At 41.9% G+C, this 23,290-nt stretch overlaps 1 protein-coding gene across 7 annotated transcripts in view; it reads right to left on the reverse strand.

The window, feature by feature from the left end:
- The window catches only part of Phf20 (PHD finger protein 20), a 100,721-nt gene that overhangs the window by 21,885 nt on the left and 55,546 nt on the right, over positions 1–23,290 (reverse strand). For 3 of the 7 annotated variants that reach the window (XM_048431606.3, XM_085697157.2, XM_048431607.3), the window contains exons 5-9: positions 20,438–20,517; positions 17,262–17,649; positions 11,790–11,903; positions 10,290–10,478; positions 8,732–8,911 (exon numbers count right to left, since the gene is read on the reverse strand). In XM_048431606.3, the coding sequence (XP_048287563.1) occupies positions 8,732–8,911; positions 10,290–10,478; positions 11,790–11,903; positions 17,262–17,649; positions 20,438–20,517 (951 nt within the window). The remainder of the gene's footprint in view (positions 1–8,731; positions 8,912–10,289; positions 10,479–11,789; positions 11,904–17,261; positions 17,650–20,437; positions 20,518–23,290) is intronic. The other 4 variants (XM_085697158.2, XM_048431610.3, XM_085697159.2 and 1 more) reach the window with 3 other exon arrangements.

Consider the following 23,290-nt stretch of genomic DNA (forward strand, 5'->3'; position numbering starts at 1 on the left):
AGACAGTGTCTCTGTGTAACAACCCTAGCTGTCCTGGAACTAGCTCTTGTAGGCCAGGCTGGCCTTAAACTCATAGAGATCCCCCTGTCTCTGCCTCCCAAGTGCTGGGAATAAAGGCGTGCACCACCACTGTCTGGCACATTTTATCTTTTTAATGCAGATTAGGGCTGAGGATGTACCTCAGTGGTAGAATGCCTGATTAGCATACATGAAACACTGGATTTGACTGAGGGGGACCCTGCAAGGTATCCATGCAGATAGTTATCCACAGAGAGATGAGAATGAGAACTAAGTTCAGACTGACTCCGTCAACCTGGATCAGACTTTGGGGAGACTAATACCAGGTGGTTTGTTGTCAGCATATTTAAAACACAATATAATTTGGGAAAAGGTTTCCAGGCAACAATCATTCCCATCCCTGGTACACAATAAAGCTTAAGGGAATACTTATAAACTCTTTTACAGAGTAAATGTGACCATGAGGGTGAGGTCTACATGTAAAAGGCCTAGAATTCAGTGTGGTCTTTGATGGATAGCAAAGAGGTCAGCATGCTATAAAACATGTTACACCTCCTGTAAGGATGGGCTTCCATTAAATATAAAGGTCTCGGGAGGGAGAGTCTGGGATAAACATTCTGGGGGATTTAGGTGAGGTCTGCCTCTAAAGCAAAAGGTGGGTGAGGATAGCTAAAAGGTCACCAGGTCCTTAACAATATCCACTCTCAGCCTTCTGAGCTGGAAAATGGGTGTTTGATTTCCTCTATTAGGGAGAGGTCCCTGGGTGTTTAATATTCCTGGTTTCCCTAGTGATCTGCGGGTGCAACAACCTCTGTGTCCCCAGTATTTGACTTCCAATAAACTATCTTTTTTAAAACATCAAAACATAAAACCATAAGTCAAAGTACACCCCAACTTTCCCCAGTTTTATTAAACTTGTCTTATATAGGGTATCTACTGCTACGATAAAACACTATGACCAAAAAGCAACTTGGGGAGGAAAGGGTTATTTGGATTACACTTCCATATCACTGTTCATCATCAAAGGAAGTCAGGGCAGGAACTCAAATAAGGCAGGAACCTGGAGAAAGGAGCTGATGTAGAGGTCATGGAGGAGTGGGGCTTATTAGTTTGCCCACTATGGCTGCTTAGCTTATTTACTTATAGAACCCAGACCACCAGCCTAGGGATGGCACAAACCACAATGGGATGAATGCTTCCTCTTCAATCACTAATTAATAAAATGCCCAACAGGCTTACATACAGCCTGATGTTATAGAGGCATTTTTTGAGGTTTCCTCCTTTCATATAACTCTAGCTTGTATCAAACTGATATAAAACCAGCCAGGAAAAAAAAAACTATATGATAAATTATAATTACTCTTAGTGAACCCCATCTGATTGTTTTAGTCTAAATCCTTAATAACATTTTTTTTTCGTCAATTTTGGTTGTTTGGGGGGGGGATAAGTTCTTGCTATGTAGGCGAGGCTACGTATAAACTCTAGACTTCCTGCCTCCACATTGTAAATGTTGGGATTACAGGCCTGCAGCAATATGATCAGCAAGAACTTTGTAATTCTCAATGTGCAAACTCATATATTCTTGGGTCTATACCCAAGTCAATGAAAGAATAGTCCAGTAGCTACGGGAAACTCTCCCAACTGCCTTTAGGCCAACATTAACCAATCATTCTACATGCAATATTTCCTGAGACAACTCAATTTCATCTTTAGAGCCTACCAATGTCCTAATTACTATCTCCTTATTTATGAACAGATTCCAAGAAAGGTGTGGTCTGACTATAGGCTAACTAGGGACACATGGGACCTGACAGCCTGCCACTACAGCAAGCTTTTGAAAAGACAACTGATGTGGGATTCCCCTCTCTATGCTGTGAATACCATTGGTTAATAAAGAAACTGTCTAGGGCCTGCACAGGGAATAATGGTAGGTGGGGAAAACTAAATCGAATGCTGGGAGAAAGGAGGCAGAGTCAGAGAGAAGCCATGTCACCCCACAGGAGACAGATACCACCAGAACTTGACCCCGGTAAGCCACAGCCGTGTGGCAACACACAGATTACTAGAAATGGGTTAAAGTAAGATGTAAGAGTTAGCCAATAAGAAGCTAGAGCTAATAGGCCAAGCAGTGATTTAAATAATATAGTTTCTGTGTGACTATTTCAGGGCTGAGTATCTGGGAACCTACAAGCGGCCTCTCTCAATAGACAACAAAGTCAATTCAGAAGGAAAAAAATTCCCTCAAATCAAAATCCCTCTCTATTTGATTCTTCTCTCTATTTGAGTAGAAGGTGGGACAGCTACACTGCCAGGAGAAGCAAGCCTAGCACCTAGGTGCCTCTGAGGGATGGCAGTGCCAAAATCACATAGGCTTAGGTAGGCAAGGAAACTCTGTATGGAAAAGACACTGCCAGGTATCACTAGGACAAAGCCCCCAGCCAGCCAAACTAAGAGCTCTTTTCAAGGATGGTGACGCTAACAGGGCAGAGTACGCACTACATCAAAAGATGGTTGATATGAACACTAGAAATCTTCAGTCACTGGCGTTCAGGCAGTTGGGCTTCCAACAAGCCTAGTGGTCTTCATGCCCCTGTGTACTCCTCCATCCCACCCCTCAAATTGAGCAGCACCCGTGAATCATCTCTAACAGAATATGGCAAAGGCAGTACCATCTCCTGCTAGTGAGGTTGTAACACGAGCTTCCTGGCAGACAGACTTCTCTGTTGGCTTAAAAACACAGGCCATGTTCTGAGCCACTTCCCAGAGGCCATTGCACAGAGGACCCGGAAGTACCAGCAAAATGTTAAGGCTCTTCAGTCACCATCTTCAAGGAGCTGAAGACTGGGCTCCTCCCCTGAAAGTTTTCAGATGAGAGCTCAGTCCTGGACAACCCCCAGCTGAGTCACCCACATCAACTAAGAGAAAATAAAAATGTTTCAAGTCTCTGCATTTGGAGTAATCCTATCACACTGTAATAGAGAATACAGAGTGGGATCAGTGGCCTTCTTATTCCTATAGACCTGTAACAGAGAAATTGGTATATGTATATGTATATGTATATAGACATATGCATGCATGTGGTCCTCAAGAGCCAGGGCCATCTGGACTCCGTCCTGTATGCAGAGCAATCAATGGTTTGGCCAGGTTTTGTTTTCATCTGTGTCCTCTGGGGAGAGAGACAGGGCTTTCTGGCTATTGGCAGCATTCAGCTCCTTGGAGGCTAGTATTGCTATAAATCACACTTACCTGGGCAATGATTTATACTTTTCCTATTATAACAAACATATCTCATACTTCTGAAAAAGCTTTTAAACTAGGTTAGCATTTTTATTGTTTTATTTTACTGCTGCAGGGCTACAGGGTTGAATCCCAAGGTTCATGCAAGATAGAACCGTACACCACTCCAGTCCTCAAACTCTATTCACTGTAAAAGTCAATTTTAGGGGCTGGAGCAAAGGTTCAGCAGTTAAGAGCTCTGGTTGCTTTCTTCCATAGGATCTGGATTTGATTCTCAGCACCCAGGTGGTAGCTCATGACAGTCTGTAACTCCTTTTCCAGGAACTCTGAAGCTCTCTTCTGGCCACCACAGACATAAGGAACAATTGTAAAGCACAGACAGATACAGGCAAATACCCCACACACACACACACACAAAATTAATAAAAATGCTAGACATACTTTAATCCCTTTTGGTATGCCCATTGCCAATATCTCAAAAGCTAGGTGGATGACACTCAGACTGGCCTAATTCTGGGTCCTTAGCACTATCTTGTCTTCTAAAGTCATTGTTCTTCAGCAAGCCTCAGTTCCTACCTCAGCCAATACCACCTGGCCCCAGTGACCACTTAGGGCTCTCATCCTGTGCCTTCCCTCCCTGCCATTCATCTCTAGTTCACTCAAGTCTTCATTTCTATCCAGACCCAGCTCACTCAGCATGTAAGAAGGGATCCAGATGACCTCCTCTGGCAGGGAGCACATGTCATCCACTGCTGGCCCAATGATTGATTACATGCTACACCTAATCACTGGCACTCAGCATCTGCTGCTGGATCCTGTTACCTGTTACTTCTCTAGCAAAGGAGCCACTTCTCATTGGCTGGTGTTGCCTCAGCACCAAGATCTGTTAATACAGCTGGAACTCTTTGTTGGCAATGAAACCATATGGCCCTTGTGCATTCGTATTTTTCAACATGTATTGTGCAATAATGCCATAATAAAGTATTTTACAGGTCTGTGAAAGAATAACTTTCTCCGCTCTGAAGTAATGAAAAACAATCTAAAAGAGACCCAAAAGATTTCAATTCACAATCCCAGTCAAAATAATAAATTTAAATGTTCGAGAATTTATCAGCTAAATTATGGCAAGTCTGGTGTAGGAGTTCCTTCTGTTTGTGTTGCTTTCATTGGGTACTGAATAAACTGCCTTGACCTAGTTGATAGGGCAGAACTTAGGTATGCGGAGGAGACATAACTGAATGCCAGGAAGAAGGACAGAGTGGCAGATGCCATGGATCTCCTGCCTGAGACGGACGCTGGTTAGAATCTTGCCGGTAAGCCGGAGTCATGTGGCAGTACACAGATTAATAGAAATGGATTAAATTAAGAAGTAAGAATTAGCCAATAAGAAGTTAGAGCTAATGGCCCAGGCAATGTTTAAATGAATACAGTTTCTGTGTGATTATTTTGGGTATAAGATAGCCAGACGTCCAGGACAACAAGCAGCCCGCTCCTTCTGTTAAACAAGTCTGCATTATCTATCTTTTTTTTTTTATCTTTTTAAGATTTATTTATTATGTATACAGTGTTCTACCTGCATGCCAGAAGAGGGCACCAGATCTCATTTGTGAGCCACCATGTGGTTGCTGGGAATTGAACTCAGGACCACTGGAAGAGTGGTCAGTGTTCTTAACCTCTGAGCCATCTCTTCAGCCCCTCTTTTCTTTTTTTAAAGACAGTGTCTCACTAAGTAACTTTAGCTGGCTTGCAATTCATAGATATCCTCCTATCTCTGCCTCTAAAGCACTGGGTATTAAAGGAGTGAACGGGGGGGGGGGGGGGGGGGGGGACACTCAGAGAAGCAGTAGTTCCATTCCCAACAGTATGAAGGGGGGGGAGTGTGTGCGTGCCCTAGGCTCAATGGTGGTACAGGCCTGTAATGCTAGCACTCGGAGTTAGAGGTAGTAGGACTGGGAGTCCATCCTCATGTACATAGTGAGCTCGAAGTCAGGCTGGCAGGCTGGGCCATGCAAGACCCACCCAAAAATAGAAAAATAGCAAAGAATGAAGTAGATCTGCATTTACTAACCTGGTTAATCTCAAGACACACTGTTAGGTGAAAATGACAAGCTATTACTACACACATGTGGAATGACCCCATTCATGTTTACAATTGAAAACAACAACAACAAAAATAATAATACAGTGAAAAAGCAAGGTATGATGGGTCAAGTCTATAATCCCGGCACTTAGAAGCTGAGGCAGGAGGACTGTTTTGAGTTTAAGGGCAACCTGGACTGTAGAGTAAAACCCTGCCTAAAATAAATTTATAAAGGGTGGAGAAGATCTGACTCAGCCGACAGAATGCCTGTTTTGCCCCCACCACTGAACACACTGAGCTTAGTGCAAGTGGAGATAGAAGGATCGGGGCTAAAGATATCCTCACAGCAAGTTCCAGGCCAATCTAGGATACAAGGGACTCTGTCTCAGAATCAATTAATTAGGGTCGGGTGGGGTGAACATGTCTTTAATCTCAGGAGGAAGAGGCAGGCAGACCTCTGTGAGTTGGAGGTTAGTATGGACTACAGAGTTCCAGTAGAGCTAGAAGTGTTACACAGAGAAACCCTGTCTCCAAAAACTAAAAACCAACCACAACAAAATTATAAAGGGATCCTGTCCTTTTTGTATCAACTTTAAAACCATGGACACAGGAAAAATGAAAAGTAGATAAAACACTGATTTGGGTGTGGTGGCAGCTGTTTGTAATCCCAGTACCCGACATACAGAAGGAAGCTGGGGGATAGTGAGTTTGCAACTGGTTAGGGCTACACAGGGAAGCTTGAACACACACACACACACACACACACACACACACACACACACACACACACACACACACACACACACACAAGCAGAGAAGAACACACCTGTTCAGAAACTATAGCAGTGCTCCTTTAGGGTCTGAACCACCTCCTATCCTACCAGGTGTTGCTTTGTAAAAGACAGTTACGGAAATTGTAACTATTGTTGAGATAGGATTTCACTCCGTGTACCAAACTGGCCTTGAACAAACTCTGTAGCCCAGGATGACCTTGAACTCACTGGGTAGCCCAGTGTAGCCCACCAGCCTCAGTCTCCCAAATGCTGAGATTACATGTGTGAGCCATCATGCTCCTCTTTCTTGTACTGTATTTACAAAATTTTTGTGGGCCTGAGATAAGTACAAATTAGACTTACTTAAAAATATACACAGGGCTGAGGGTGTACTCAGTGGTATAACCCTGGCTTGACTTGTACAAAGCCCTGGGTTCAATCTAATACCATAGAAGAAAAGAAGGCACGACTAAGTGAGTAGCTCAGTAGCAGAGTGTACTCTCAATAGGGGTGAATCTGTGGTTCAGTCCTTAGCACTAAGAAAAAAGACATATGCATGTGTGTGCTCAGGAAAAATATCTAGGGTCAACAGGGGTTCAGGGAGTAAAGGTGCTTGCTGCATACACCTGCCATGTGATTCTGCTTCCCAAACCCACATAAAAGAAAAGAGAAGTGGCCCACAAAGTTGGCCCCAGACCTTCATTCATCTGATCCCAGTGAACATTCCTGTTCCTGGCTTTCCCACAGAATATAAATTTCTACACAAATACACACTCAACATCTATTCCATACGGTGGCAGTGTTGCCCCAGCTGCCATCCTTCTCTGAACCCGATATGTTGTTTATGCCAGCTTCAACTGCTGCCTAGGAGTCACACAGTCATGACTCTCCATCTAGGATTAGGAAGACCAAATCTGTGGCAGCAGCCTGGAGAACAGTCACTACCCAGTAACTGTGTTGCCTCTAGTCACCCCTGCTCCCTGTGGCTGTTTTGCTGTCAACTCAGCCTGTTTCCTGCCCACTTATATAACACATTCCTGGTGTATGAGTCTTTAGCAGCCTATTTCCCGGCAATCTTTCTGTATCATCTGTATTTCCCACAGAGTCCTTGTTCCAAAACAAACCCCAGGAACATCTCTTTGCTTCTAGGACAAGTATTTCTCCACTTTAGCTACAGAATTCCAAAGGCTACCCATCCCCAAGTCCTAATCATCTACTGCAAGCTGCCCCTCATTCAGAGCAGACACCAGAATGGGACAAGGACCTGGGAAACAGATGGGCCCACACCTCACACTGTACAAAGTCCCTCCAGGCAGTAATTTTGCTCTCTTCTTATTGTGCCCACAGCACCCAGCAACACATCAGATGGGACTGGGCCATGTCAGGAGGGCAGGATTTGGGCCCACACTGGAAATCCATAGGCACAGCTATGGATGAGCTGCATCTTCTTACAACTTATCAGGCTCCTCTGTCTACTGTAAAGTTAGACTTAACTTGAAAGTAAAGAACACCATCAAATTCCTCAATGCAAATGGCCTCAGACTGACAGCAACTTCCTTGTTAGGTCTTAACCTACTTTAGGAAGTCAAAAGGCACACACATGATAGTTTCATGGGCCCCCATCCTCAAATGGCTACCTGTTGCCCACCTTCTAAGACCCTTCCTCCAACCCTAACTAAACGCCACCTCCCTGTCAGAGGCGTTAAGAACACTAAGACCAGTGTGCCCTTCATGTGTGCAGAACCAACAGCTAGAACTCCAGCACACAGGGAGGGCCAGAGAGGGGCTGAGTTCAGCTCCTCTACACAGGCTGCAGTCTATTCTCAATACTTTAAGGGTTTCTGGAGTCCACATTTTGATTAGCCATTCTGTTAGATAGAAAGACCTAAAGAGAGCATAAAACAAATAAGCCCACTTGGTGATACAGTGGGCTGTAGAGATCACTTCCCAAAGTAAAATGATTATAGATCTAAGACTTTCTACTCAAGAAAACAGAACCAGGTGGTTTATGCCTGCAATTCCAGCACTCAGAGGCTGAGACAGAAGAACTGCCATGAATTTGGGGATAGCCTGGGCTACACAGTGACTTCTAAGCCAACTTGGGCTACAGAGGCCATGCCTCAAACAAACAAAAAGCATAAAAACCTACTTAACTTAAAAGCACAACATTTGTTAGCTTCTAATACTCCACTGACAAATATGTTCACTTTATATTTTTGGATATGAGCCTAGCTTTAACAGCTGAGCCATCTCTCCAGCCTCTCTTCACTTTATAACCCAAGACTACATGGGTTACAGCTACTGATCTAGAAACCACATGAATCTGTTCTTTGCTCTATGTTACATGCATAACATTCACAAATAAGACAATTTAGAATAAGGGTTTTTTTTTTAAAAAAAAAAAAAAAACAACTTATAGGTGTAGTGGCGCACACCTCTAGTACAAGCATTCTGGAGGCAGATCTCTGTGAATTCAAGGTCAGCCTGGTCTACAGAGCAAGTTCCAGGACAGCTATAGCTGTTACACAAAGAAACCCTGTCTCAACAAACAAACACCTTATAGTTGAAGTAAAAGTGCAAGTATACACATAAAAGCATGGTTACCTTAATTCTAAACACATACCTTCAACAGTCGAAACCTCCTGGGCCTCAGCAAGAGGAGAGAGTGGTTCTGTTTTCATAGTGTTTTCTCCCATTGACTTGCAGTTCAACTCCAAGTCTGCAGCCCCTAGTCCATCCCCAAAGGAGTGGCAAGTTAATACAGATGAGACCTGGCCAGCCTCCAATGGAGATTTCAATTGACCTAGAGGAAGAAATAAAGAGTGCTTAGGAAATACGTATGTATATAATCAAGAAATAAAGAGTCTGAGGCTTACCTGATCTATATAGGGTTCCAAGCCAAAATGCTACATAGAAATCCCATCTCAAAACAAAAAAAGGAGGGCCAACAAGATGCTTCCAAGCCAGATAATCTGCAGCCAGTCCCCAGTACCCACACGACAAAGAGAACAGAGTTCCACAAGTTATCTTTTTATCACACATACTGTGGCATATGTGCATACATACACACACAAATAAATAAGTAAAATGTAATTTTTAAAAAAAAATTTAAAAAAAGAAAAGGTCTTCTACCCATACAGCCAGGGCTATAAGTACTTAAAAGAATTTGGTTAAAGTGAAAGAAAGTCGGCAAAAATGCACACAGAGCAAGGCAGTATCAAAAAAGGCATAGAAACAGGGCTCCCCAAGCCATGTGCCTCCAGTCTGACATGCAGTACAGAATAACAAGCAAAAACAACCACAAAAGCATCTGAACCATCTGGGAAGAACAATACACCATCAAGCACTGCAGCACCTTCAACATTTGGATTTTATCACAATCTAACCTGGGACTGGAGAGATGGCTCATACTGCTGTGGCACACATAGGTATGCACACACACAAACATTTTTTTAAAAAGAGTTATTATTATTAGATTCCATTTTATTTTTTATTTATGGGTTTTGGTGGGGGTTTGTATGTTTGGAGCCTTGGCTGGCATGGAATTCATAAAGATCTATTTGCCTCTGCCTCCCCAAAGTTGAGATTAAAAGTATATACAACCATGCCCAGCTGTGTATGTGTGTTTTGCCTGTAAGTATATCTGTGCACTACATGCATGCAGTGTCTGCAGAGGCCACATCAGAACAGAAGTTACAGGTGGTTATGCATCGCAAAACTTGGGTGTTAGGAATTTAACGTGGTTCTTCTGCAAGAGCAGCATCACTGAGCCATACCTCCAGCCCTATACACATAAATTAAAAACAAAACAAAAAAAACTTCAATACAGTCTAACACAGAAACCTATACAGTGGCTCAGAGGTTAAGAGCCCTGGCTGCTTAACCTGAGCTCAATTCCCAGCAACCACATGGTGGCTCACAACCATCTGTAATGAGATCTGGTGTCCTCTTCTGGCCTGCAGGCATACATGCAGGCAGAACATTGTATACATAATAAATAAATAAAACTTAAAAAAAAAAAAGGAAAAGAAAGGAAAGGAAAGGAAAGGAAAGGAAAGGAAAGGAAAGGAAAGGAAAGGAAAGGAAAGGAAAGGAAAGGAGAAACTTATACAGAAAAATCTAGACTGGTTTTTAGTAGATAGGCACCAGGCAGGCTAAACACTAAACAGACACTGACTTACCTTCAGCAGATTCCTTCGCACTGGATGCCTTGTCTTGTAGGGGATTCGTATCAACCGTATGAACCAGATCAGGTACAACCAAGTCGGAATCTAGGGTCTCATGGGTCCCATTAGTAGACAGCCTGGAGGACCGTCTCCTGGACAAGTCTTTGTCACTGTTTTCAGAGCGGTTTTTGGACTGTTCCTGGGCTGTAAACCATTCAGAAAGTTGTACTCAGAAACCAACAGGAAGAAAGACTTCCACTAAGGCAGATTCTGAGCTGCTCAATTCTACAAGAGCTTTTCTACAGAGACTTCTGGAATGCTAGACTGATAGCCTTTCCTAGCTTATAGCAAAACTAAAACCTCTGCTAGGAAGTTACTTTACTTTTTTAAGAATTCCTAATCTGGGGGCTGGAGAGATGGCCCAGTGGTTAAGAGCACTGGCTGCTCTTCCAGAGGTTCTGAGTTCAATTCCCAGCAACCACATGGTGGCTCACAACCATCTGTAATGAGATCTGGCGCCCTCTTCTGGCGTACGGGCATACATGGAGGCAGAATGTTGTATACATAAGAAATAAATAAATAAATCTTTAAAAAAAAAAAAAAAGAATTCCTAATCTGAGCTAGAGAGCTTACAGCCAAAAGTCAAGAATTCAGACTGAAGAGATATGCAGAGGCACGTCCTAATCTTGACCATGGCTCTATTTTGGAGCTTCCAGTGTAAAAGACTGTATGCTGACCCCCAAAGTAAGGGCTGCGAGAACCGTATTTAAAAGCCATCACAGGCTGGAGAGATGGCTCAGCGGTTAAGAGCATTGCCTGCTCTCCCAAAGGTTCTGAGTTCAATTCCCAGCAACCACATGGTGGCTCACAACCATCTGTAATGAGGTCTGGTGCCCTCTTCTGGCCTTCAGGCATATACGCAGAAAGAATATTCTATACATAATAAATAAATGAATATTTTTTAAAAAAGCCATCACAATCCTTTTTGAAGACAACATGTTTGCTTTCTAGTAAACATATATATGCATACATATAGTATTTCTAGTATATATATATATATATATATATATATATATATATATATATATAATTTCTACTGTTCTGCTTGTTTTTCAGATCGAGACTCTCTACGTAGCCTCAGCTCTCCTCATACTCACAGAGATCAGCCTCCCTCTGCCTTCCTAGTGCTAGAGTTGAAGGCACGTGCCACCATGCCTGGCTAATGGCTAAAAGTTTTCTTACCACATGAAGTCCATCCTTACTAGGTCATATAATATCTCAGAAGGAATCCCAATCAAATACACTTTAAGGAGGTAGATATGCTATCAGTGAGCCCAACACAAATAAAGATCACGATGCTTCCAGCAAAAACCTACTGACACAAGCACATTCCACTCACATTAGCTCAAGGACAGTCATTAGCACTCATAAGAAACTGGACAGACAGACAGATACAGAGGTTGATCCAAATAACTTATCAAATTCTAGGCACATATACATAAATTGGAGACTCACATGAATTTTTGTCAAGTCGGGGACGTTTTAATGGAATGTCACTTCCTTTAGATATTTTCCGCCTTCTCAATTCCAATGTTATTGGTTGCAAAGTCTGAGAGTTTGAATCTACAGCTGTAATATATACAAAGCACACAAAAATATTTAACTCTAGTGCCTAACTACATCTTTTTACAAGTAAAACAAATTTATAGAGAGAGAGAAAGAGAGAGGAGAAAGATATCCTTATAGATATTAAGATACAGCAAGACCATGCCTCAAAACTTTAAAAAAAGATACATTATTAAACTCTGAAAATGAATATTCATACTTTAAGGAAAAAGACAAGACAATTGAGTGACAAACTGTTTCCTTGGGAAGATTTGACACACTCTGCAGACTGACTTCCTCAATTTCTTTTTGTGGTCTTGCCTAGGCTCTAGCACTTTTAAAACCTCTTTAAAACACCACATTCCAACATGACCTCTTAAAAACACAAAGGTTCGCTGGGCGGTGGTGGCGCACGCTTTTAATCCCAGCACTCGGGAGGCAGAGGCAGGAGGATCTCTGTGAGTTTGAGGCCAACCTGGTCTACAAGCTAGTTCAGGGAAGGTAACAAAGCAACACAGAGAAAAACCAAATAAATAAATAATACAAAGGTTTGTAGGCAATATAAAAGTCTTGGCAGAGGACAGGAGAGGTATGGTGTCTTGCTAAATTGCTGAGGGTAGCCTGGAATTTGTAAGCCTCCTGCCTCAGTCTCTGGAGTAGATGGGATTGCAAGCATGCACTACTATACATGCTCCTGTCGTCTTGTTTTAATTGGAGGAAAGAAAAAATTTAGACAGTGTAGTACCTCAGAGGCTGGTCTCAAACTAGATATATAGCAGAGGATGACTTGAAACTCCTGATCCTCCTGCCTCTACCTCCTGGGGTTACAGACAGTCACTATCATATAGGGCTCCTGCAGTATTGTGAAAGGGTACTGTAGGAAAACAGGAGCTCACAAAGTCTAGATCGGTGGTTCTCAACCCATGGGTTGAAATCCCTTTGACAAACCTTTATCTCCAAAAATATTTACATTACAATTATAACAGTAACAAAATTATAGTTATAAAGTAGTAATGAAAATAACTTTATGGTTGGTGGTGATCACAGCATTAGGAAGGTTGAGAACCAGTGGCCTTGAACTCCGTGTGTAGCTAAAAATGACCCCCACTTCTCAAGTGCTGGGATTACAGGCTTGTACCACCAGTGCCTGACTCACAGGCATTTTGAGCATCAAATCTTTTCAAAACCTGCTGCCCAATCCAAAGACAGAAAAGAACTAAAACTAAACAAATCCTGACCTACCCAGTACTTAGAAAACCCACCCATGCAGGCTCACTCTTAAAATCTGTGTCAGGGTTAGGGCTTGATTACTGTTTTCACTGTTTACCTGCTACTCGGTGTTTTTGTTCTGTTTTGTATTGTTTTGAAGATCTAAATAAAAACCAACACAAATCTCAGTGCCTCAGACATGGCTGTAGATCACTAACCCAGCAGGGTAGACACTAAGTCCTGGAGGTGCTTCATTTTCTATTTTTAAGCTTAAAGCATAAGACACTCTCCTCAAATCTGAAAGATGAAAATCCAAAAAGAGTCAAGAAAGATTAGGGATCCTGGCAAGAAAGCAGGACTAAAGAATCTGAGGAGGGGCAAAAGAAGATAGAAGAGAACTATGGACAGGAAAAGGAGGATAGAAAGCAAATGAGAGGAAAAAGAGAAAAGACCCAGGTACGATCAGCAGCTTCAGTGTGGCAGAAGAAGAGAGGCAAAGCCCAGCTCTGAGGAGGCAACCCCCATTCTTGGCTCTTGTTATATTCAATCTTCCCAACACATCAACATTATTCTATTCCAAGTGGCGGAATCTTGGCTCCAAGGTTGAATCTAAGCTAAACATCAACACAAACCAGTCCATTCTACACAGCTCAGAATCTGCTCCCCATCAGATCTGTGTAATCTAGGGAGCTCAGGACTCCACCATGTCAATGAACCCAGGCTACTTGATTTCTTAAGGGTGCCTGAACTATACACAGCATCAGAGAAGCCTTCTTCCTTTTGATAACACATACAAACACGGACCTATACAGAACCCAAGTGTTCCCCTAACTCTCCCCAGAACACTTCATCTAGGAAGCTTGTTAACAGCCATGAGCCCAAGGTCTCCACAGATACTGACCAGGGAGTACTTGGGCACAAGTGCGTCCTGTTCTTACAAATGCCTCAGTCCAGTAATGGGAAAACTTGGGAATGCCCCTCTCTAAAATGTGTTCTAGCTGGTATGCAACCACATACTTACAAAAGCAATAAATGAATGTAGGGCAGACTGAAGCCTTGGATGGCTCCATGTGACCTGGGACACAGATATGTCAGTACATACTCCAAAGACTCCAAACTGCAGCAAGAAGAACTAAACTGAGCTGCAGACAAGTCCCATTTTCCATCTCTTCTTTCTCCCTGCATATCTGCTCTTCTCCAACTTGCAAGAGAATGTCTGCTTTGGGGTCTCAAGATGTAGCATGGTATGAAGCATTTGTGTGAGCAAACATTGGGCTCAATTCCTAAAGAGGGGAGGAGAGCTTGCCTCTCACTCCCTATCTGAACCCGGGATGGTTCAAACCTCTAGACGGTTCCAACTCACTCTTCATCCTTGAACACAGACACACGGGATACCGTCTCAATCTTCCTAAGGACAGTATACAACTAGTACCACTCTCAATGCAGAGAGAGCTCAGTTCATCAGGAGTCACGCAGGCCTTGGTATTAGTGCTTAATTCTTTCTCGAAAGGCAATCAAGACAGCAACTAAACTTAAGGACAATGCTGTCCAATAGAAATACAATGAAAGCAACAAGCGTAAGCCCACATGTGACCAAATTTTTAAGCAATTTTAAGAAATTTTAAGCAATTTTAAGAAATTAAAAACTAACTTTAAAAATATATTTTATTGGAAGCTGGAGAGATGGCTCAGCGGTTAAGAGCATTGCCTGCTCTTCCAAAGGTCCTGAGTTCAATTCCCAACAACCACATGGTGGCTCACAACCATCTGTAATGAGGTCTGGTGCCCTCTTCTGGCCTGCAGGCATACACGCTGAAAGAATATTGTAAACATAATAAATAAATAAATATTTAAATATATATATATATTTATTTTATTCAAACCAATCCATCTATAAAATATTTCAACATCGGGGACTGGAGAGATGGTTCAGTGGTTAAGAGCATTGCCTGCTCTTCCAAAGGTCCTGAGTTCAATTCCCGGCAACCACATGGTGGCTCACAACCATCTGTAATAAAGCCTGGTATCCTCTTCTGGCCTGCAGACAGAATACTGTATACATAATAAACAAATAAATAAATATTAAAAAAAATATTTCAACATGTAGTCAATATGAAAAATAAAAATGAGAGAGGGCTATGGGTGTAGCTTAATAGCAGACACAGCACTTGTTTATCATGCAGAAGGCCCTGGGTTTGATCCCCAGCATGGCCAATTTAAAAACAAGGGGAGAGGGGTTGGTGGTGGTGCAGACCTTTAATTCCAACAGGTAGAGGCAGGAAGATTTCTGAGTTTGAGGCCACCCTAGTACACAGAGAGAGTGAGTTCCAGGACAGCCAGGGCTAAACAAAGAAATCCTGTCTCAAAAAACAAACAATCAAAAAACCAAAGGAAAAAAGACTTTTTACATTGTTTGATTTGTGTGTGTGTGTGTGTGTGTGTGTGTGTGTGTGTGTGTGTGTGAATACAAGTCCTGCATATCACAGAGCAAGTGTGGAGATCAGATGACAATTCAGGGGATCGGTCCTTGTCTTATATCTTGAGATAAAGTCTCTCTTCCCATCCCTTGCTGTATGTGACAAGGCTGCTGGACCACAAACTCCCAGTGAATCTCCTGGGATGGGCAATCTAGAATTATAGACATGCACTAAAGTATCTGCCCTTATGTGGGGTCCGAAAAGTCGAACTCAAGTTAGCAGTCATATGCAACAAGGGCTTTACCCGGTGTTTTAAAAGGTGAATCATGTATTTCACCTGAAGACAAATCAGGCTGTTATTTCCTGATAAAATTAGACTCCTATAAAATTAGAACTCAGATTTGAGGAGGATATACTACTACATAAGTAACTTAAGGTAGACTTTTCCACTAGGTATCAATGAATGGGCTATTACTCCAGTTTTGACAAAATACATTTCATGTCAAATTTTACATTTTAAATTATATACTGAAGCTGCTTAAACTTGTACTGAAAAAAGAGATACTGTGGGCTAGGGATGTAGCTCAGTGGTGAAGCATGCGTTTATTATGTGCAAAGCTATGGGCTCCCAGGCCAAAATATATAGGCATTGCTTGAAAATGTGATCAAGTTACAGTTTTTCAATGTTCATGCAGAGAATGTGCAAAGAAGAAAGTCTAAAGAGCACAAATGCACTCAGTCATGGGTGAGTTCCATCTAGACATCCGGGGACTGCTCTTCCTGCTACCAAACCACTTGAAGAATGCGTGTCTGGTTTGGCAAGAACTCAAAACTTGTTTCATTCTTGGTTATTCTAGAAGAATTCCAAACTTATACTTCCTCTTTTTTTTATACTTCCTCTTTTTTTTTTTTCTTTTTGAGGCAATGTTTCATTCTAACATGAACTACCATGGAACTCACTATGTAGCCCAGGCTAGCCTTGAATTCATGGCAATCCCCCAGTTCAGAGTTTATACTTCCTTTAAATAATTGGATACTATTCCTTAAATCTATATTGAATACTTAATTCTTTCCAATTTAATTTCCAAATTATCTTTCTATTTAGACTGAAATGTCCCCTTCCATAAATATCTTTTAAAAGCTCAATGTCTTTTTTTGAGACAGGGTCTCATCATCACAAAGCCCCAGCTAGTCTTGAACTAATCATCCTCCTGCTTCTGCTTCCCAATTGTTAGTGTTACAGGTGTGAGCCACAAAGAGCCCTTGACTCCAGCTGTAACTCTTTTTTTTGGGGGGGGGGGCTGCCTCCCTCAGAGGCTCATGGTTATGTGTGCTTCATTCTGGTACTAAGGCCTGGACCCAGGGTGTCATGCAGGCTCTGAGTGTGCCCTACTGCTACTTGTACCTCCAGCCTCTGTTGCCTCAGCTCCCATTCTTCTCCCCTGTCATGTTTGCCCACTAGGATGTTATTTCCTTAGACTGACGTCATGTGAGCAGGCACAAGGAGAAGGCCTCAGTTCCCTTGGCTCTTTCAGGGAAGATAGGCTGTCTACCCAGAAGCTCAGCAACGGCCACACTCCCAACATGTTCACCTGGACACACACCTCACTGAAATTCAGCTCCACAGGCATGATTCATTTTCAGGCTACAAGTAAGTCACAAACACGAAGGACTGAAGTACAGAGGTATAAAGAACCACAAAGGCCACAGGAGAACACTGGCATCACCCATTGCAGAGCCCGCGTGGGAAACTCACCAGTAGGAGCTATGGAAGGGGGTCTGCCTCGTTTTCTTTTTGGCTCCTTCAGGTTCTCTTGTGGACTCTTCACAAGGTCATTTTCAGGCTTCTTTTCCACCTGGACATCGCCAGAGTACTCCCTGTCATTCTCCGAGATGTTCTCCTTGTCTTCCTTCTCGTTCTTGGGAAGGCTTTTCTCTGACACTTTGCCCTTGTCTGAGCAGGTCAGCTTTCCTTCTTTGTCAGGCTGTTTGGGTCGTTTTTCTGTCTTTAAGGCTTTTTCCGCTTTGTCTTTCTTGACGTTGACCGTGGCTTTTCTCTGCTCTTTAAATTTCTCTCGTTTCTCAGAAGATGATGAAAGACTTTTGTGATCTGTTTCTTTAGGCCTAGCATTACCCACAATATTCTAAAATGAGCAAAATAGCGATGAAACACTTTGTGATTACTTGCAAATACACAATCAGGAGGTTGCGTGCACACTTATGCAGACAATGAAGACACTAAGAGGACACAGGCCGGGTCACACGATGCAAAGCACCAGGAAAGTATCTGAGCTTTGAGAACCAACCCTGTATTTAAGCTTCCTTCTGAGACTCTACAATCTCCCTTATGACAAGGAGCACATGAGATGAGTTAAAGGGACGTCAACTAGTGGGACTCTTGACTAGAGGCAGTGTTTCTAACAGAAGTGTTCTCACTTTCTTATTCAGGGCTTTTCAGGGGCCCAGTGTATGTGCTGCCCAGTTTTATGAAGAAGAAAACCAACTGGTAACTGGAGGCTTAATAAGAACACTGTTCAGAATGCCCAAGACAGACCAAGGACTCAGGTCTCAACTCCCTTCCTGCTAACAGTTAAGCAAGCCACTTACTGGGTTCCTGAGCTGTTGGGTGTTTTCTCCACTGAAAAGTAGTATTGTTTCTAATTTGTTACTAAATTACTTTAAAATTCATCCTAAAATCTTGTGTCCTAGTGTGACTGTCTCCTAATAAAGTTGACTCTAAACGTTAGAATTTCTAAGATTACAATTACGTTTGTTTATGCATAAATCCCTCTTCTACAGTCCTAACATCACAGGGATCCCTAGCACACACATTCTAGGCGCACTGATTTCTCCAGAAGCAGGAACGGAATCCTCAAATGCTCAGCAACCAAAGATAAATTTGTCCCACAGGGAAAAGTTATAAACAGTGGGACTCTTTTCTTTCCTTTTTTTTTTCTTTTTTAGTTCTTATACTATTCTGAAAAAAGCCAGACACTGAGAGTAACAATTAACAGACATATGCAGTTGTACCCCCTTCTAGAAGGGGGTAAATATCAGTTCAGGTCAAAGATTTGAAAGTTCCTACTTCTGAACAGAAACGAATTTCCTAAAACAGACTTTGCTAACAGAATAATCAGACTTCACAGTGGGTACAAACACCCTGATGCGCACCTGAAAACGAGTCATTTCAGGGATAGCTACATGCATATTACAGAACACTGTAGAGTTACCAAACAGCTGGAACTTCAGACAAAGGAACTCTGGGGAATGTTAAATTGTTAAAAGAACAAGCTATAGACAGTAACATGCACTTGACACTAATTTTGGGACTAGCACACACATTTCTAACAACAACAAACCAGCAGGACAGACACAAAGTGTCAAACACAAAACAAGCCCTTCATCTGAATTGGGTAGTTTTGCTTTCCTTCTGCTTTCCAGCACTTTCCAGATTTCCTACAAGTAAATATTCATTTTATAAACTCAGAAAAATAAATGTGACTCAAGAGTAAATTATCAAAACATTTAGAGTAACAAGATTCTACAGTAAAAATTCACCTATTCCAATACTTTATAAAAAATTTTTAGTCATCTTGAGTCAAAGGACTACAGCCTCTTGGCAGGTAGGTGTAGGGTGTCTGTCTGTCTCTGTTTGTGTGTCTGTCTGTCTGTCCATCTCATCTACACACGTACATCTTGGAGCTGCCCGGTCTGTCTTGGTGGCCTGCTGGGACTGAGAAAAGGTGAGACATTCAGAGGGAGTTGGAACTGAGAAGGGAACTGCTTGCAAATCTTCCCTCAGCAAGGCCCACCTCCAGGCCATAGTCAACTTACTGAATAAACAGTTAAACTCTATGGGGTTCATGGTTCGTGCATATATTCCCCAGCACCTGGGAGGTGAGGTAAGGGATCACTATGAGTTAGAGGATAGCCTGGGTCAGAGTAAGAATCTGTTCCAAAATACTATTTTCTTTAAAAAGTTGAACCTTCCCTAGCTGCAGAGTCTCAGGACCTCTCTATCTACCTGTTCCATTCAAGCCTGTATTTCAGTTCCTCTGCCTATATCAACTCATTCCACAAAACTTCACCACAAAAATGGCAAAGTTAAGGACAAAATGGCACAGTCAAACACAAGGGCCACTTTTTAGATGCCTGAGAGGCAAGCAAAGAAAAAGAAAGCATCAGTCATCTGGGCAAAGTGTCAGCATTTTCTCAATGCTCTCTATATGAAAACCAGCAAAGGCAAAAACGTTCCTGAGGCTCCTTGAAAGTTCTTCAGCCCTCAATATTTATAGAAAATCTGCTGAAATCTGTGCCAAGTGGAAGCACTTGATCATCACAAGAAGAGAACCTGCAGGTTACAGCACCCGCAGTCCCACTTCCACCCAAGCAGAGGAACCAGTGAGGATGTCTCAGAACCAAAAACCTTTGGCTAACTTGCTTTAGCTGTTTCATCAGTAACTATCAGGATTATAAGCAGCCCAAAAAACACCAATATACAAACTTTGGTTCGATTAAACATGAGGAAGAAAGACACTAAAGAGGGAGAAATCATAAGGAAAGTATTTCAAGAGGTCTCAGAGCTCTGGAGAGAAAGTCTGTTACAGCGCTCAAGAGTTCAAACTTCCTGTGTTGGGTGAGGGTACAGGAAGAGGATACAGTCAGAACAATTGAAAAGAGATGAGAAAACAAAAATTAAACAATGGGGAATATACTTAGCATTTTCAAAGAAGAAAATCTGTGTTAAAAGGAAAAGATAAAGAAATACAAATATTACAACTTTTGAAAACTTGTGTTATTACTTTCTGGTCAAACTGTCAGATGGAGGAAATAAAGACTTGTCATCATAAACACATGTAATGTCTTTATTTGAGAAACAAAAGTACAATGTTAGCATAGTTCAGAACACAAAGCACAAACCACATTTCTCACCTGATCTTTGGAAAAAGCTTTGACATGAATATGTTTGACAGTTTGAACTACTCCATCATAAAATTTCACAGTGTAAGTACCTAAAATTCAAGAAGATATGATTTTAACTTGCTGTTTCATGAAAGCAGCAATTTTTAAAGAATATACACAAAGGAGCTCCAAATACAATAAATGTGTTTAAAAAAAGTTGAAGAATCACACTGAGGGCAGATTCACAGTGGCAAAGTACCTACTTAGCATGCCCAAGACCTTAAGTTCGATTCCTAGCACGCACGCACACACACAAAGGCAAATTTAGCTTCCTATTTAATTTGTCAGATTGGTTTGGTTTTTTTTTTTTAAATCTAAGCAACTCAAAATTCACTTTAAAAATTTTATGCTGTTTGATTAAAATAAGAAGTATGTACACTGAATTTAAGTCAAGGGGAAAAAAGAACAGTAAAACAATTAAAAATAAAAAAATACAGACTTACTAATTCCTTGGTGAGTGGCATTTGCAATTTAATCTTTACTTGATTTTCTGTCTTGAAGGCCAGTAATCAAGTCTTTTAGAGGTTGTGTGAACCTTAAAATCTGTGAACCTATCTTGGCCAAAATGCTAAATGCTGTCCAGCAGTTGTTCAATAGGAATCCTGTGAAATATTAAAAATAGAAACCCATACATCGGGGTATGTTTGTTTGTGGATTTTTTGGTGCTGGCAATTGAACCCAGGGCCTTGTACATGTTAACCTCTCAATCAATCAAATCTCCACCAGAGCAGAGTGACTCACTACTTACCCACTGAAACACTGTAACATTTCCATCTCCTCTTATTTTTTAATAAAGTAATTTTTTTTAATTATGTAGTTGAAAATAGCAGTTGCATGCTGATGCTGGCTCTTACCAACTCACAAGCTGTTTTGTTTTTCTGAGACAGGGTCTCATAATGTAATTCAAATCAGCCTGAAACACACTGTGTAGCAGGGTTTGGCTTGATTTCACAGCTATTATCCTACTCAACCTCCCAAGTGCTGGGATTATAAGCATCAGCCACCATGGCCAGTTTTATCTCCACACAGTGCAACAGAAGTATCTTCCTAACTAGAAAGTAACACTCAGTGAGCCTCAGGCAGCCAGCTCAAAGAGCGACCATGTAACATCGGTAAAGGTTTTCTGGCTTTCCAGTTACAGTTTACTCTGAAATCCTCATTTGCCACCTGCGGAAACTTCAAAATCAGAGAACGTCTCAACTTCTTCCTCATACAGTACACAGCACACAACAGTCCGGTGCTCAAAGCTACCACACCAGTGACACTGGCAACCTCCTGAGAAGTGTAGCTCACCAGCCCTACCTTGGAGAGACGGAATGAGAAGTGCTAGGAGCTGGGCACATGGGGGCTTTTAGCAAGTCCTCCAGGTGGTTCAAATGACATAAAGCTGAGAAACCCCTCTGAAGGCAATTGGCAGCTACCTCTAGACCTTTACTGTAGACCATTATCAAACAGATATCACCAACACAGAAGGAAACTGACTAGGAACCTCTCAGAACACAGACAGGCTTGGCCAAGTAAAAGAGCAGCGCGCAGCAGTTAGACACAGAATAGTACAAAATAACTATTCTCTACACAGGCGGCTCAGCAATGTCATTCTTAGGCCATGACAGCAAATGTTTAAGCTCCTGTCTTTCTTCCCCTGCCCACTCAGTGTGGGTGATATCTAACAGAAGAGCAACTGCTAAAGAGTGCTAAACAGAGCTGTTTCTTTGGGTTTTTAAGACTGACTTATTTTTAATTATTTTCTTTTATTTATACTTTATGTATATGGGTATTTTGCCTGCATATATATCTGTGTGCCATATGTTTGCAGTGTCTGAGAGGTCAGTAGAGGGTGTCAGATCCCCTGGAACTGGAGTTACAGATGGTTGTGAGCCACCGTGTGGTTGCTGGAAATCAAAACTGGGCCTTTGGAAAGAACAGGCAGTTTGCTAACCACTGAACCATCTCTCCGGCACTCCTGATTTTTTGTGTTATATTTTTGTGGGGGTGGGTGGGGTTTTCTTGTTTGCTTATTGTTGTATGAGATAGGGTCTTATTCTGTAGACCAAGCTGGCCTTGAATTTAACAGGTAGCTGAGGCTGACCTCAAATTCATTGTAGTCTCCTGCCTCACCAATGTTGGAATTATGGACAAACAGTGACACTATATCCAACCTTTGAAGACTTCTCAAGGGCTAGGGAGATGGCTCAGTTTAGGGCCCCAGTACTGATATGAAAAAGACTAACTCCGAGGCCTATAATCCTAGCACTTAGGAGGCAGACACAAGGAGATGCTTCTACTGGCCAGCTACTGTAGCCAAATCATCAAGTTCTAGGTTTAGTAAGAAACATTATCTGAAAAGATAAGGTAGTGAGCAGAGAGGGGGTGGGGAGACATATGTACAGATACATATATACTAAACAAACAAGTAAATAAAGACTTCTCAAGCAACACGGTACACTGTATCTCTGGCTATGTAGGGATAAAGCTGAGAAATGGCAACATCAAGATTAAGCTCTCCTTCAGTATTTTTAAATTCAATTTAATTTTATTTTATGTGTATCGGTGTTTGTATGTATGTCTGTGTACTACTGTGTGTCTGTTATTCACAGAGACCAAAGAGGGTACTGGATATCCTGGTTTTATAAACAGTTGTGAGCCAACATATAGATACTGGGAATCAAACCCAAGTCTCCTGGAAAAGCAGCCAGTGCTCTCAACTACTGGGCCATCTCTCCAGCCCTCCCCTTTAATCTTAAATACTCAGTGTGCTGGCAAGCCACGCTGGACAATACAGTTAACAAAGAAAATACAGTACATTTAAAAAGAAAACAGTCA

Source organism: Myodes glareolus, chromosome 10 (genome assembly GCF_982192425.1).
Source record: "Myodes glareolus chromosome 10, mMyoGla1.1, whole genome shotgun sequence".
Taxonomy (NCBI): Eukaryota; Metazoa; Chordata; class Mammalia; order Rodentia; family Cricetidae; genus Myodes; species Myodes glareolus.